This window comes from Podarcis muralis, chromosome 17 (assembly GCF_964188315.1).
Source record: "Podarcis muralis chromosome 17, rPodMur119.hap1.1, whole genome shotgun sequence".
NCBI lineage: Eukaryota > Metazoa > Chordata > Lepidosauria > Squamata > Lacertidae > Podarcis > Podarcis muralis.
Genome location: NC_135671.1, coordinates 36,836,904 through 36,852,917, shown reverse-complemented (window position 1 = coordinate 36,852,917; position 16,014 = coordinate 36,836,904). Strand labels below are relative to the sequence as shown.

Genomic DNA, 16,014 nt, shown 5'->3' with positions numbered 1-16,014 from the left:
CCCTCTAATCATATTTAACAAAACCTCCAAGACCAAAATAAAAAGTAAAATTAAGAAAGTCCTTAAAAGGACCTTTCCTAAGAAACCTGAGGCTTTTCTCTTGGGCATGGTAGGCCAATTGGTGTTAAAGAAGGATAGGACGTTTTTTGTGTATGCTACTACAGCAGCAAGAATTCTCTTAGCAAAGTATTGGAAGACACAAGAACTACCCACGCTGGAAGAATGGCAGACGAAGGTGATTGACTACATGGGACTGGCGGAGATGACTGGCAGAATCCGTGACCAGGGGAAAGAGACAGTGGAAGAAGACTGGAAGAAATTTAAAATATATCTTAAAAATTGTTGTAAAATTGAGGAGTGTTAAGATGTCAAGGAATTGGGAAATAGAGAATTGCAGCTGTAATCATTAAGTTAAAGAAGAACTTAAAAGAAATTGAATTTAATAATTAGTTAATTGGAGGAGTTGCTGAAGAAATGTAAAACAAGGATGCAGAAAAGGGGAGGTATGGGGAAGTCCGGGAAGTAAGGTGTATGAAAATAAGATTATGAAGTTATACATGTTTATATGTTTGTATGTCTGTGTATTGTGTATTGTCTGTTGTTATTTTGTGTTTGGAAAACCAATAAAAATTTAATTAAAAAAAAAAAGGAAGCTCCTCCCAAGCCTCAAGTAATGATTTGCAACCCCAGCTGATGTTCCACCAAGCAATGCAGCTCAGACGGCTATGTATCATTTGTGTTGAATGACAGGACTGATGGGGGTGGGGGTGTCCGTTCCCCAAGCAAATGTGCATCTCATCACACTGGTTTGGTATTTCCAAGCAGAAGGGCAAACCCCTGGGAAAGGAAAGGGTGGAAAAAGGACCAAAGCACGACACAACTCACCGGGTGGTGGACATAGGCTTGGCATCCATAGCACCAGACAGAGAGGTCCGCAAAGCTAAGAACCAGCGGATGCCCAGACTCTGAGTTGTGAGCTACCATATGTTGCTTAATGTAGCGGCCACAGCAAACCTGAATGGGGTGGAAGAAAGCAGGCTTAGATGATGGTGGAAACGGCTCCAAAAGACAAGACTAACCTTTGGAATGGACCAAATAGACTCATTTGAAAATGAATAAACCAAGGACAGCTATCTGAAGCTCAACTCTTCTGCTCTTAGAGAGGACGGACCACACATCAGCACCCCATCTGGCAAGTGTCAGAAGCAGAGGAGGAAGACAGAAAGCAGATACAGTGGTACCTCGGGTTACATACGCTTCAGGTTACAGACTCTGCTAACCTAGAAATAGTACCTCGGGTTAAGAAATTTGCTTCAGGATGAGAACAGAAATCGGGCGGCGGCAGCGCGGTGGCAGCGGGAGGCCCCATTAGCTAAAGTGGTGCTTCAGGTTAAGAACAGTTTCAGGTTAAGAACGGACCTCCGGAACGAATTAAGTACGTAACCAGAGGTACCACTGTACTGTGGAGTGGATCACCTCAGAGAAATCAAGGGGGCAAGTCAGCAGGCCACAGAAGGCAGTCTGCACAGCGCCTCGACATGTTTAAGGACAATACAACATGGAGAGAAATCTCCTTGCCTTGCATACAACAAATACAGTGAACCCCACAGCAAGGAGGGAAAGGGGGGGAAAACAATCTTTCCCAACGAAAATGTAACTGGGGTACAAAAAGACAGCATAGTGTGGTAATTAAGAGCACTGGGCTAGGATTGGGGAGATATAGGTTCAAAACCCCACTGAGTCATTAATAAATCTCACCCTAATCCCCCCCTCCAGACTGCCCTCATTTGAGGTTCCCCCATTACCGAAGCTCCAGTAGTGATAGCTTATCTGTGAGCTGTTAAACCAACTAAAACAAAACCCTTAAAAAACCAAAAACCTAAAAACCCGGTACTGTTAATTCACTTTATGGATGGTGGGGGTCACTGCCAGTTTACCTAAGCCCCCCCCTTGCCCACCTTAGAGGTAAAGGGGCCCCTGACCATTAGGTCCAGTCGTGGCCGACTCTGGGGTTGCGGCGCTCATCTCGCTTTATTGGCCGAGGGAGCCAGCGTACAGCTTCCAGGTCATGTGGCCAGCATGACTAAGCCGCTTCTGGCAAAGCAGAGCGGCGCACGGAAACGCCGTTTACCTTCCCGCTGGAGCGGTGCCTATTTATCTACTTGCGCTTTGCCCACCTTAAAGGTAAAGGTAAAGGTACCCCTGCCCGTACGGGCCAGTCTTGACAGACTCTAGGGTTGTGCGCTCATCTCACTCTATAGGCCGGGAACCAGCGCTGTCCGCAGACACTTCCGGGTCACGTGGCCAGCGTGACAAGCTGCATCTGGCGAGCCAGCGCAGCACACGGAACGCCGTTTACCTTCCCGCTAGTAAGCGGTCCCTATTTATCTACTTGCACCCAAGGGTGCTTTTGAACTGCTAGGTTGGAAGGCGCTGGGACCGAGCGACAGGAGCGCACCCCGCCACGGGGATTCAAACCGCCGACCTTTCGATCGGCAAGTCCTAGGTGCTGAGGCTTTTACCCACAGCGCCACCCGCGTCCCTTTGCCCACCTTACCTTGTAACAAATCAGACAGACCCAATTCTCTGCCATGCTGCCACATTCTGCACAGGGCTCCAGCACATTCAAGCCAAGGGAAGGCACAGGGAGCACCGAGTCAAGGTGGGGGCACCATGGCAAGGGAGTCACAGCATAAAACAACCCCTAGGAAGAAAGAGAGCATCATCTCTGCATCCTGGCACCCAACCTCAACCAAGCCCAGAAAATCCAATCCCAGGTACCTTCCCATCTCTCCCCAAACTCACTTCATCTGCCAGGTCTTCTTCAAGCGGGTCACAGGAGGAAGAGCAGCCACCTGCAGCTTCGTCAAGCAGAATAACCTCCGCTAGCATTGGGGGGCCAGCCGGTGGGCTTACCTGGTTGAAGGAGGGGTGATGGAGGAAAGAGAAGAGAGATTTAGGGTCGAGTCTTGCTTCAGATATCAGAGAGACGTGAAACCCAGCGATTTTTCATTCCAAGCACACCACGGGCAACGCTACAGTTCCAGAATAAAGGAGCCTCCAGCACGTAGAAACACAAGCAGTGAAGTGGGAGGGGAGCGCAACCAGCCCCCTGCCCTCCTTTTGGAGGAAAAGGCTTGTGTGGGAGCAGCTTAGCCCCCCTTTCTGCTGTGTTGTCTTATTTAGAAAAGAAATGCTGTTTCAGGGGGAGGAGAAAGAAGAGAGAGATTTGGGGAAAAGTTGAGGTCCACAGGCTGAGGTCCAGGGTCCAAAAAACCAGAAGGATTTAGAGCAGGGGTCAGCAAACTTTTTCAGCAGCGGGCCACTCCACTATCCCTCAGGCCTTGTCGGGGGGGCGGACTATATTTTGAAGGGGGAAAATGAACGAATTCGTATGCCCTACAAATAACCCAGAGATGCATTTTAAATAAAAGCACACATTCTACTCATGTAAAAACACACTGATTCCCGGACCATCTGCAGGCCGGATTGAGAAGGCGATTGGGCCAGATCCGGCCCCCGGGCCTTAGTTTGCCTACCCATGATTTAGAGTAGTAATTCCACGCCACCGTGCCCCAAAACAGGACTCTTTATAGCAGGCATCCCCAACCTGCAGCCCTCCAGATGTTTTGGCCTACAACTCCCATGAACCCCACCTAACAGGACCAGTGATCAGGGATGATGGGAATTGTAGTCTAAAACATCTGGAGGGCCGAAGGTTGGGAATGCTTGCTTTATAGCCTTTATGGAATATGACAGAGGACAAGTTCCCAGAATAAGCTTGCCCAGCACTATCAATCTTCTCCCTCCAATTTGAGGCCACGGAGGACGGTTGGGTGATTTCTGGGTGCATTCTGCGTACAAGCAGGCTGGTACCCCAGAATCCTTTTCACTGTGCAGGAGCCATATGACAAACAAGCCAATGGGGAAATTATTCCCTAAAGAAAAAAAGTGGGTAGTCCAGAAAAGCTACTGATCTAGAGAAGAGTGTGCGGCAGGTACAGCAAGATTCAACCGAGCACAGGCCACTGTCGCAGCATACATTTAGATCTCAGGGACAGCTCTACAAAAAGTCATGGCTTCCCCCCAAAAATTCTGGGAGATATAGTTGTTAATGGGTGCTGAGAGTTGCTAGGAGATCCCTAGCTCTGAGGGGAATAAGGGTGGTGCCTAGGGGTTGCTGATCAGAAGGTTGGCGGTTTGAATCCCCACGACGGGATGAGCTCCCGTTGCTCGGTCCCTGCTCCTGCCAACCTGGCAGTTCGAAAGCACCTCAAAGTGTAAGTAGATAAATAGGTACCGCTCCGGCGGAAAGGTAAACGGCGTTTCCGTGTGCTGCTCTGGTTCGCTAGAAGTGGCTTAGTCATGCTGACCACACGACCCGGAAGCTGTACGCCGGCTCCCTTAGCCAGTAAAGCAAGATGGGTGCCGCAACCCCAGAGTCATCCACAACTGGACCTAACAGTCAGGGGTCCCTTTACTTTAACTAACAACTCTTAGCACTGTTCATGAATTACAGATCTCAGAATTCAAGGATGCCGAATTTTGTTAGGAGTTGCTAAGAGATTCCTGTTCCCCCTCACAGAGCTACAATTCCCAGAGTTCCCTCCCGGCTGTTCAGGCACCCCCAAGATCACTCCTCCTTTGTCCCTGACAAACCTTCAAAGGTCTGTTCCAGTTTTAAAAGCTCCAGTCAGATTTACAACACAAATCAGGGCTCATTCACACTTCTGCTTCTCCCATGCCTAGAAAGCACAAGCCCAAGCAATTTTTCATTTGTCTCTTGCTTTCTAGGCATGGGTTTGCCTTTCCCCCAGAAACCTGCTCTTTCGGGCTAAATCAGAGCTAACATCAATCCGGAGAAAACCCAATTGCTTTGCTCTGATTCAGCGGTAAACGGCGTGTTTCCCCAGGGGAAAGCAGCAAGGCAAGCGCAAGTGTGGGTGGGCCCGCACACCATGGCTCGCACTGGCACAACTGCATGGCACCTACCTCTGCCTCTTTGCCAGGAGACTCCGCTCCACCCGTGGAGCTCCCTGTCGACATGCCTTCCTTCTGGGTATCCACCGCTGGCTCAGCTTCTCCAGGGGAGGCCCCAACCTCTTCACCCACCGGACTGGAATCGGGTGAGAGGGAACTGGAAGCTGTCTCTGCCTCCTCCGCAAGGCGGTCTTCCAGCTGGAGGGAGCTCAGAGCCAAAACAGCATCATTCAAGGTATTCACAGGTTGAGCGCCAGGGCTTTGAAGCAGCTTCTGGGGGGCCTCCGGGGGGATTTCATCTGGAATGGGAGTTCCTTTCCCAGCTCGAGTCCTGGGCTTCTCCCACAGAGGAGCAGGCACTGGGGAGACAAGATATAGGTTGCTCCTCCTCTTCCCACAACCACTGAGCTGCCATCCAATTGTTCCAAACGGAGCCAGAGAGGTAGGAGAGTGCCAACTCCAGCTTCCCTTCCTGGCCTGTTTTGCCTCGCCTTTCTTTCTCCTGGCACCTGCTTCTCACCCCTGTCCTCAGGCCCCTGCCTCCTCCCCCAACTCTCTCCAGTCCTATTCTGAAGCTCACCCCCCTGGCAGTGTCATGTAGATAAGGGGATGTTGTGACATCAGCAGTCATTCTACCAATCCTCAGTGCCATCTCAGGAGGAGACTTCTTTGCCCTCCTCCTGAGCTGTGCTGGTTGCTAGGTGCGCAGGATCACAGAACTGCAGAGTTGGAAGGGACTGTGAGGATCATCTAACCCAACCGCCTGCAAGGCAGGAATCTTTTGCCCAACGTGGGGCTCGAACCCACAACCTTGAGATTAAGAGCTGCTGACATCACAATCGCCCTGAAATATCCACCCCCAACAAGCCGTCCTACTTCCTTCCCTATGTAGTTTTTGCAGAGGAGGCAGGTATCACCGGAGATTACCCCCAGATGAAAGGTTGAAGCTTGCCTAACATGCACCTCGAAGTTTCAGGAGGAAATAGAGAGAGGCTGCGGTTGAGCAGGCCGTGAGCACCAGCAGAAGTGATCTTCCACAAGTGGCTTAGCAAAGGAAATGTGGGGCTTCCACCACATGATGTAAGAAGGCAAGGCATGTGCTCTGTGGAGAAAGTGGCTTCGACCCACACTTTCTGCATTCCAGGGCATTTTCTTCTGAATAGCCACAGAAATATTCCATCACAAAACCTTCTCCCCCCTCCATCTCTTTGGAGTCTCAGGTCTGATCACAGCCTTACCTGTGCACTTTTAACTTCAGGCCTCTCCTCTATGCTTCCCTGTAGACCTATTCAGCTGCAGCCTCTCTGCCTGGCCCTCTTTTGCAATGAGTATTGAAACATGGCCCACACAGAGACTGGGCTGCACCGATGTGGGAGAGTCACAACCCAATCTCCACCCCCTGTATTGGGACTTTCCTGGCAGTTGCCCCCAGGCCCTTTAAAGCTGCTCAGCAGGTTGAGATGTGCCCTATTGCTGCCTTTCATCTGCAGCAGACACCCAACTTGGCAGGTTGGAACTGGTAACATTTGATATGCAAAATTGACAGAATCCAAAGTCCACCACCCCTGCAGTAACGTTTACATCAACCCAGTAGTGTTACTCCCCGACCCACAGGAGAGGCGAGGGGGGCAGGGTGATGAGGCTGACAAACAGAGCTTTGCCTAAAGGCCACTCTGTGAATTCATAGCAGAGACCTATCAGCCCCCAGCTCACACCCTAACCCTCTACATTGCAATAGTTCTGATGCAGAGCATCTGCCAGCAAGGAACTGAGGAGGACAGGAGAGAGACAATTCACCTTCCAGTCGCAGGCTTGCCCAGTACTTGCGGTGCACAGCGGCTGCATTGGCCAAAGATTGCAGGGCACTGGGGTGGGGGGCCTTGAGGCGTCCCAGCGGGGGCAGAGGATCCCCCAGGAGGCTGCGTGTGCACATGGTCATGGATTCCGAGATCGATTCTAGGTTGTAGCCGCCCTGGAAAAGGGGGAAGGGAAAGTTCAGAGAAACTGCACCCCAGATGCAACCACGTATGAGTCTGCTGGGCAAGTCCTGCATGTTCACGATGGAGGTGTGGAATTTGCTATCCCAAAGAACCTCTGCTGGCATTCAAAATACAAAAAAAGAAGCTTCTAGTTCTCATGACCCACTGTCACTGGGTCCACTGGGGAGGTGGTGCCGTGAATGATGATGGCTGCTGTGTGCCATGATGGAGGGGGAATTGTGAGGTAGCAACAATGAAAAGAAGGCCGACTTTACTTTTCTGTAAGACGCTCCCTATTTTGGGGGACTAAAATTAAAGAAAATGGGGGGAGATGGCCCAGAGGATTGACCAGAATTGTTGAGCTATTTGGGGGGCGGGAGTGCAGAAAAATCACTCACCCAACTGACAAACACTAACAATCACAAGCAATGCACACTCAATTGCTGAGGCAGCAGCCATTCCAAAGCAGCCCTTGACACAGACACCATTCACCCACCCAATCCCTAAATCCTGCTCGCAGCTGCAACCAAACACCCATCCCCCTCTGCACCATCCATGTATAAGACGACCCCCCCCCCATTTTAAAATTTATTTTAGAGTAAAAAAACACCTCGTCTAATACACGGAAAAGTACGATGCATAATGCTCGAGGGTACAACAGACTTTGCACCTATGTTGTTTTGTGGTAATTGTCACGACAGATCTTTTAAAGCAGGACAGAAATCATTATACAGTGGTACCTCGGGTTACATACGCTTCAGGTTACATACGCTTCAGGTTACAGACTCCACTAACTCAGAAATAGTACCTCGGGTTAAGAACTTTACCTCAGGATGAGAACAGAAATCGTGTTCCGGCGGTGCAGCGGCAGCAGGAGGCCCCATTAGCTAAAGTGGTGCTTCAGGTTAAGAACAGTTTCAGGTTAAGAACGGACCTCCAGAACAAATTAAGTGCTTAACCCGAGGTACCACTGTAGTCAGGTTGCGTATGGGGTAAGGCTGAGAGGGTACAGCTTGCCCAAGAGACCTAACGAGTTCATGGCAGGGGGGAGATTCCAAACCAGAGGCTTCCTGAGTTGCAGTTCACCTGCTTAGCCACTAGGCTACACCAGCAGCATTTAAGTAGAGACTATGGTGAGGGCATGGGACGCGGGTGGCGCTGTGGGTAAAAGCCTCAGCGCCTAGGGCTTGCCGATCGAAAGGTCGGCGGTTCGAATCCCCGCGGCGGGGTGCGCTCCCGTTGTTCGGTCCCAGCGCCTGCCAATCTAGCAGTTCGAAAGCACTCCCGGGTGCAAGTAGATAAATAGGGACCGCTTACTGGCGGGAAGGTAAACGGCGTTTCCATGTGCGGCTCTGGCTCGCCAGAGCAGCGATGTCACGCTGGCCACATGACCCGGAAGTGTCTTCGGACAGCGCTGGCCCCCAGCCTCTTGAGTGAGATGGGCGCACAACCCTAGAGTCTGTCAAGACTGGCCCGTACGGGCAGGGGTACCTTTACCTTTATGGTGAGGGCAAGTGTAGAAATGTTGGCTTTGATAACTTAGGGTTCATTCACATTTGCCCCATGGCTTTCCCCCAGGAAAACCCACTCATTAGCACTCAATGACAGGAAACGGCAATTTGGGTTTTCTCTGGATTTACGTTTGCTCCTATTTAAAGCTAAGGAGAGGGTTTACCCTGGGAAAGGAGTGGGTCAAGGGAGAAATTGATTGGATCTGTGCTTTTTAGACATGGGGACGAGCCCTTACTTGCTATAAAAGGAAGAGGGCAAATGAGGACTGTTTCTACTACAGGTAAAATGCCCACTGCTAATGCCTTGTCAGGACCCCTGAAGGTGACATTCAGGTTTGCATCCCGGCTCTCATCTCTTCTTCCCTATCAAAGCAGCCAAGGCTGAACCCAGGGCAGAGCCCTGCCCCACAGCACAGGTGCCTCCAAGTGCAGAAGTCTGCTTTTCCCACAGCAATGAGTGGCAGCCATCCTGGCAGCCCTTTCACCTTCGCAAAATGTCCAGGCCTTGAAATGGAGAAGGTGTACTTAACTATTTCCCTGTTTCCACCTGAAACATTCTCCCCACCTTTTACCACCCCGCAGGGTTCCAGCTCCAAAAATAAATATTGTTTATTTTCACCGCTCTGTCGGAATTGTTTGCTGTGTGGATGCCAGCCCCGCATTTACTTTCCTGCAGTACTCCACCCCTTTCTGAACAACCAGGTGTTTCCTGGCCCTGGAGATGTCTCACAAGCCGTGCTCCCCAAGAAGTAAAAGGCGTGCACTCTGTCCTACCTCCAAGACAACTGCCACCTTGCCTCCGGCCAGACCCAGGAGCAGATGGGTCATGTGTGCGTAGCATTCTGGAGTCACGAGGCATCCGCCCAGCGGGTCCCCTCGAGCAGCGTCAAAACCAGCAGAAACCAGGACCAGCTCTGGATTGAACTGCAAATGGAAGAGGCCCTTAATTCCCCTTAATAACAACAATAATAAAGTATTTGTACCCCGCCCATCTGACTGGGTTGCCCCAGCCACTCTGGGCAGCTTCCAGCATATATAAAAACATTAAACCTTAAAAAGCTTCACTATACAGGGCTGCCTTCAGATGTTTCCTAAATGTTTTAACATCTTAACATCTGATGGCAGGGCATTCCATGGGGGGAGAGGCGCCACTACCAAGAAGGCCCTCTGCCTTGTTCCCTGTAGCTCCACTTCTCACTCTTCCTCCCTGGCCAGAGATGCAATACAGAAGAATGCTGCTCCCTCAGCCCCTTTCTAACTCCTCAGATCTATTAGGCATATCCATCTACCTAGGACTGGGATGGCCCTCCAAAGACTCCAGCTCCCGTCAGCCCCAGCTAGCACTGTCAATGGTGAGGACAATGTCCAGCCCAGCACAAATACTGCTTGGTTGCCCACCCCATTTTCCATTGCTGCAGTCTAGCACTTGTTTACAAGTCTGAAAGCACATCCACACTACTAACTAGTTCACCAATCATTTTCTCTTTCTGGCACTTATAAAGGAGCAGTGCTGGTTAGGAGCCTCTTAGCAGCATTGTAACACCCTCCCCAAACTACCCATTCATTGGGAGAAGCCATGGCTGCTCCTTGAGGAAGGGCCATAGATCAGTGGTTAGAGCATTGGCTTTGCAATCCCTGGCATCTCCGGATAGGGCTGGGAGAGACTGCTGCTGGAAACCCTGGAGAGCTGATGTCAGTCAGGGCTCATCCACACATCCCTCTTCCCTTGCTGCTTTCCCCCAGAGAATGCCATTCTTTAGCGCTCAATCGGAACAAATGGCAATCAGGTTGTACAGCTAAAGAGTGGGTTTTCCCTGGGAAAGGAGCAGGACAAGGGGAAAACTGCTCGGATCTGTGCTTTCTAGGCAAGGGACAAGCGGAAGTGTGGATGAGCCCTTCCTATGTTCCTGTGTTGAACCCTATCCGTGCCACAAGCCTAAGAGTGTGCCTGGGCTTCCAGGAAGTGGAGACTGGCACCAATCCACCCTCATTCCCTGCCCCAAACATTGCCTACCTCATAGCTGACAGGCATGACTATCTGATGGAAGGCAGCCAGGTACTCAGGGTCCCCCATGCGGGGACAGTTCCAAGGCACGTTAAGGGTGAAGCCCTCCCCAGGCCCCAGGCCCACACGATCATAGTCTGCATCCTCGGAGGTGGGGAAGAAAGTTCCATTGTCATAACGGTGGAGGGAGACGTACAGGACACTAATTTGGAAGAAGGCGAAGCAATCAGAGAAAGGGGACATTGCAGCTTCACTTGCCCACCCCCAATCACAAATCAGGATGCCTAGGAATTGCACAGCCCCAACTGGATGATCAAGGGCAGAATAGGAGTGCAAGACATTCCTGGTCCCACCACTGAGCTCAGCCTTGAAGGGGCTTACACACCTCCCCCCTCTTTTCTTGTGGCCTCTGCCACCTTGCACAGATGACTTGTGCCCTTTCCCTTGCTATTCTGCTCTATTGACCATAACAAAATAAATCTACATACATTTCTAACCAGAAGTTTTAAAGTTTGTTTAAAAGACAAAACTCTGTTCAGCAGGAAGAAAAAGCACGAAGGCTATTCTTGCCTGTTGTTGCTTGTTTAAAACTTTTATTTCTTAGCAATTAGTTTTTAGCTAATAAATAATTGATAAAAACTGGAAAAAAGAAACTGTGCCAACAAAAATGGAATGGCAAGACAAACTGTTAGAGTATATTGAGCTGGCTAGATTAACAGAGGCAGTTAGAGATCACACTAGACAAGAGTTTCAAAAAGCATGGGGGAAATGCAGATAATACTTCACAAAACAGTGCCATAAAATACATACCAGGACTTGTTTTGATTAATGTCTGCAGGAGACTTTGTGGATATTTAAGTTATAATTAGAAAAATCTTAATAATTATTCATAAAGGAAACAGTTTATAAGAAGTAAATAAGGAGGCCAGATACAGGATAAAGGCAGTCTTTTATTTGGTTGTTTGTATTGTTGTATGTTATGCTCATTGTATGTTATGTTCACATTTAATGAGGGTGGATTTCTGTATAGGGGGGGTTATGTTATGTTGTAAATAAAATTTCCAATAAAAATTTATAATTTTTTTTAAAAAAACTTTTATTTGTGATGTTACTTGATGCCTCTGTTTTTAACATTGCCTTGCATGTTTTTTAAAAAAATGGAAGGCAGGATTTAAAACATTTTAATGAATAAGTAAATGGTTCTGTGATCCACATGGCTTATTCCAGCTATGCATAAGGTGGGTGAGTTTCTTGATGCAGAGTGTTAAGGCTTTTTGCCCCAATTCACAGCCTCCATCGAAAAGGAATTAGAACTACCCATCTCAAGCCTGAAGCTGAGCGGAAATCCCCACAACCAGACCTGCATCTGCAGCCTTGGAAGAGATTTAGTGCCAGAGTTTCTTTGAACAGGGGAGATGGGAGGCAAAATACGTTACCTGGGATCATCTTCAAACATGTGCTGTGTCCCGTTGCCATGGTGAACATCCCAGTCTAGTATCATCACCCTGAGGAAAAGAACCAGAATTGGACAACCAGCCACAGTGGTGCCTCGCAAGACGAAATTAATTCGTTCCGCGAGTTTTGTCGTCTTGCGATTTTTTTCGTCTTGCGAAGCACGGTGTCGGGAAAGTTTTGGAAAAGCTTCAAAAATCACCAAAGTCTTTAAAAACCTCAAAAAAGGCTACCACACCGCGTTCTATGAGTTGCTCCTCGAAGTCAAGTCGCAACTGTGTTAACGGTGTTAAGAAAAAGGAAACAAACTTGCAAGACGTTTCCGTCTTGCGAAGCAAGCCCATAGGGAAAATCGTCTTGCGAAGCAGCTCAAAAAACAAAAAACCCTTTCGTCTTGCGAGTTTTCCGTCTTGCGAGGCATTCGTCTTGCGAGGTACCACTGTACATCTATGCTAGAAACTGAGTTGCAAATAGGCTGCCAGGCCACCAGCACTACAGTTCCCAGGACTCCTAGTGGGGGACAAATAATAACAGCTAAACCTGCTGAAGTTTGTAGAACGAGATGCACTCTGTGGGGCTATGCAGATAGACTGATGGAGCAAATCTGCAACTGCCCTCAGGTGCTTCTCTACATCCCTGACCTCATCACCAGCAAGCCGCGCCCACTCTCAGCACACAACTGCAATGCTGCTGTCAAGTGGCTAGTCCTCTCTGGGTACTCTGTGCCTCTTGGGAGTTAGCCAGGTGCCACTGTACCTCATAGGACGTCCAGCAAGGCGCTGTGCATATCGTGCTGCCAAGGCCACAGAGTTGAAGAAGCAGAAGCCACAGGCGGTGTCTGATTCAGCATGGTGCCCAGGGGGCCGGACAATGGCCACAGCGTTTTGCACCTGATGCCCCAAAGGAGGAAAAAGTGAACGTGGATCAGTACCATAGTGTCAGGGCTCGAGTCAGGCACAGGTCAGCAACGAAACAATATTTCAATGTATCGTTGGTATTTAACTCCTAGCAAATTAGCTAAGATGTACAAATCAAAGTCTTAAATGTGCTGGAATTGTAAAGAAAAAGAGGGTACTTTTTATCATGTGTGGTGGCCATGTACAATGATAAAAGACTTCTGGGAAATGATATATAATGAACTGAAGAAAATGTTTAAAATAACTTTTCCTAAGAAACCAGAAGCCTTTCTTTTAGGTATTATAGGACCAGAGATCCTGAAGGACCAGACAAAACTATTTATGTATGCAACCACAGCTGTGCAGACTCTTAGCCCAGCAACGGAAAGACAGTATAAATCAGATCAAAGAATAATGAAAGACAAAACTGATGACCTATGCCAAGAAGGCAAAACTTACAGGAAGAATTAGAAACCATGAGGAGGAGGTCTTTAATAAAGAATGGGGAAAGTTTATAATTTATTTGAAAAGCTATTGTAAACAATTACAAACACTAGTAGGATTGACAGAAAACTTGTAGTAAAAATTTGAACTATGGATTGACAAAGTATTTATAAAAATAGAGTTATGACAGAGATGCAGAGGGGAAAATCATTACATTAAGATCTACAATGTGGGGGGGAATCAGAAGGGATTACACAGTGGTACCTCAGGTTAAGTACTTAATTTGTTCTGGAGGTCTGTTCTTAACCTGAAACTGTTCTTAACCTGAAGCACCACTTTAGCTAATGGGGCCTCCTGCTGCTGCCGCGCCGCCGGAGCACGATTTCTGTTCTCATCCTGAAGCAAAGTTCTTAACCTGAGGTACTATTTCTGGGTTAGCGGAGTCTGCAACCTGAAGCGTATGTAACCTGAAGCGTATGTAACCCGAGGTACCACTGTATATGCTTATGTAAAATTGAAAATGCAAAAAATATTTTTTTAAAAAAATACATAAATTTAAAAGTTAATTCTTTATTGAAGGAAACAAACCACAGCTCCAGCCTAGTGGTCTCAGCAACTCTTTCTAGGAGGTTTTGCCCTGATGAAGCAGTTGCAAGGACTGAAGGTCCTTGCCTTCCCAGTGCCCACTAGGACTCCTCCTCTCCAGGGTCTTTCCCTGAGTCCCCCACCACTCAGTCCTGCTTTCAGGCTCCAGGATGGTCTGCACCTGGAGCAATACTGGCCACCCCCTGCCTCACTAGGCTGCCAGCACTCACCTGCCCAGAGAGCACGGCCTCTACTGCACTGAACGCAGAACCAGCTGCCAGCCGAGCGCACTCATAGGAGCTGGCGCAGATGAAGATGGAATTGTACTGGTCGCCCTGGCGATGCAGGTCGCGGGGCTTCATGGCCGCTGTTGACTTCACCGTCTCCACATAGGCCAGGCTGCAGAGAGGAGACGCAAGACAGAGTCGGCACCCCCACCCCCACGGGAAGAGGGCGGAGCCTCAGAAGTTACTAGCCCACCCTTTCCGGGACACCCACCCTAGCCCACTCCCAGAAGCTGCAAAGGCTCTTGCAATCTGGGGGTGCATCTCCACCTGTGGCACATCCGCAGCTCCTCTTCAGAGGCGAGCCGGGCCGGGAGCCGGCAGCACCTTTCCGTCAGGCGAAGCTCCCCGTGGCGCTGGAAGATCCGGGAGACTCTCTGAGGCAGCTCTGGATGCTGACTATGGAAGAGAGGGAGAGCTAAGGGGGGGCCAGGAGCCGAGACTCGGGAGGAAAGTGGAGGACAAGGGGGTGTGGGAACCTGCCCCCCAACCTTCATGGGAGAGATGGCGAGGACTTCACTTGCCCACTTTTTAGGGACCAGCTATGTAATTCCCCCCTCCTCCCCTCCACAAATAGCCACCTTGGGGGGTGGGAAGATGATAGATAGATAGATAGATAGATAGATAGATAGATAGATAGATAGAAGAAGAAGAAGAAGAAGAAGAAGAAGAAGAAGAAGAAGAAGAGTTTGGATTTGATATCCTGCTTTATCTCTACTCTAAGGAGTTTCAAAGCGGCTAACAATCTCCTTTCCCTTCCTCCCCCACAACAAACACTCTGTGAGGTGAGTGGGGCTGAGAGACTTCAAAGAAGTGTGACTAGCCCAAGGTCACCCAACAGCTGCATGTGGAGGAGCGGAGACCCGAACCCGGTTCACCAGATTACGAGTCTACCGCTCTTAACCACTACACCACACTGGCTCTTGAGACCCCATTCATCCCTACATTGTGGTCCTGATCTGGAAGCGCCACCTCCCCACATCCTTATTTGCATACATAAGAAAAAAGCTCTTGGGGGAGTGAATGAGAGTCCCCCCCCCCCCCACAATAGAAGCTTTCTTTTCTGGGCAACTGCTGGTGCAGCTGCAACCTTGGCAGCAACCCTGTAAGTATTATCATTCTCCCATATTGCATGGGCATCGAAAGGGTGTATGTGTGGGATGCTCCTGCTGAGAGGACAGTAGTTAACCCTTTCCAGAGCCAACCCCCTGCAACTGTATTGGGGCTTGGGGGTGGGGGGAAATTTTCCACTGGCTCCCACAGGAGGCTTTGTTCAAGCCCAACTGCAGCACAGGATGGTGGCAGAGGAACCACAAGCCTTGCATTAAAAGCTGTGCATGGAATTGATCCCTACCTGTCCCACATGTTGTAATGCTCCGTCATCTTCTCATCATAGACCAGCCCAGTGCAGGAAGGGGGCCGGGGTAGCATCAGTTCAGCCGCTGACTTGGACAGGATCTCGGCTGCTGGCAAGGGGTGGCCTGGTGGAAAAACTGTGCCCGCCTCTCCTCCATTCTCCCGAGGCACATCAGTACCTGAATCATTATGGGGGGAAGGCAGGGAAAAGTAGGGGATTTGGGTTCCTCTGCTTCCTGGAAGGAGCTGCAGCCTGTGGGACTAAGAAGACAGGCTGGCCCAGGATATCTCGTTGATTGAGGCACAGCCACCAAGAGCCACAAGCAGCATGTACTGCCACAAGGGCTATTGCCCCCCACTTCCTGGCAATAATAAAACACATTGAAGAGTTAACCATTTGATGCCTTTTCATGACATCCCAAATCAAGCTGTCTGAGGCAGGGCCAGCCCTGGCATGAAGCGAGCAGAACCAAAGAAGACCAGGTTTGTTTCTTGCTACTTTAGAAAGAGGGCAAAACAAAG

At 49.5% G+C, this 16,014-nt stretch overlaps 1 protein-coding gene across 4 annotated transcripts in view; it reads right to left on the bottom strand.

Moving 5' to 3' along the window:
• HDAC6 (histone deacetylase 6) overlaps positions 1 to 16,014 on the bottom strand; it is a 38,661-nt gene that overhangs the window by 4,003 nt on the left and 18,644 nt on the right. For 3 of the 4 annotated variants that reach the window (XM_077921674.1, XM_077921676.1, XM_077921675.1), the window contains 12 exons: positions 15,491 to 15,671; positions 14,407 to 14,535; positions 14,083 to 14,251; positions 12,684 to 12,817; positions 11,912 to 11,980; positions 10,485 to 10,677; positions 9,245 to 9,394; positions 6,778 to 6,952; positions 4,993 to 5,339; positions 2,806 to 2,916; positions 2,558 to 2,704; positions 886 to 1,014 (listed from right to left, as the gene is read on the bottom strand). In XM_077921674.1, the coding sequence (XP_077777800.1) occupies positions 886 to 1,014; positions 2,558 to 2,704; positions 2,806 to 2,916; positions 4,993 to 5,339; positions 6,778 to 6,952; positions 9,245 to 9,394; positions 10,485 to 10,677; positions 11,912 to 11,980; positions 12,684 to 12,817; positions 14,083 to 14,251; positions 14,407 to 14,535; positions 15,491 to 15,671 (1,934 nt within the window). The remainder of the gene's footprint in view (positions 1 to 885; positions 1,015 to 2,557; positions 2,705 to 2,805; positions 2,917 to 4,992; positions 5,340 to 6,777; positions 6,953 to 9,244; positions 9,395 to 10,484; positions 10,678 to 11,911; positions 11,981 to 12,683; positions 12,818 to 14,082; positions 14,252 to 14,406; positions 14,536 to 15,490; positions 15,672 to 16,014) is intronic. The other variant, XM_077921677.1, reaches the window with a different exon arrangement.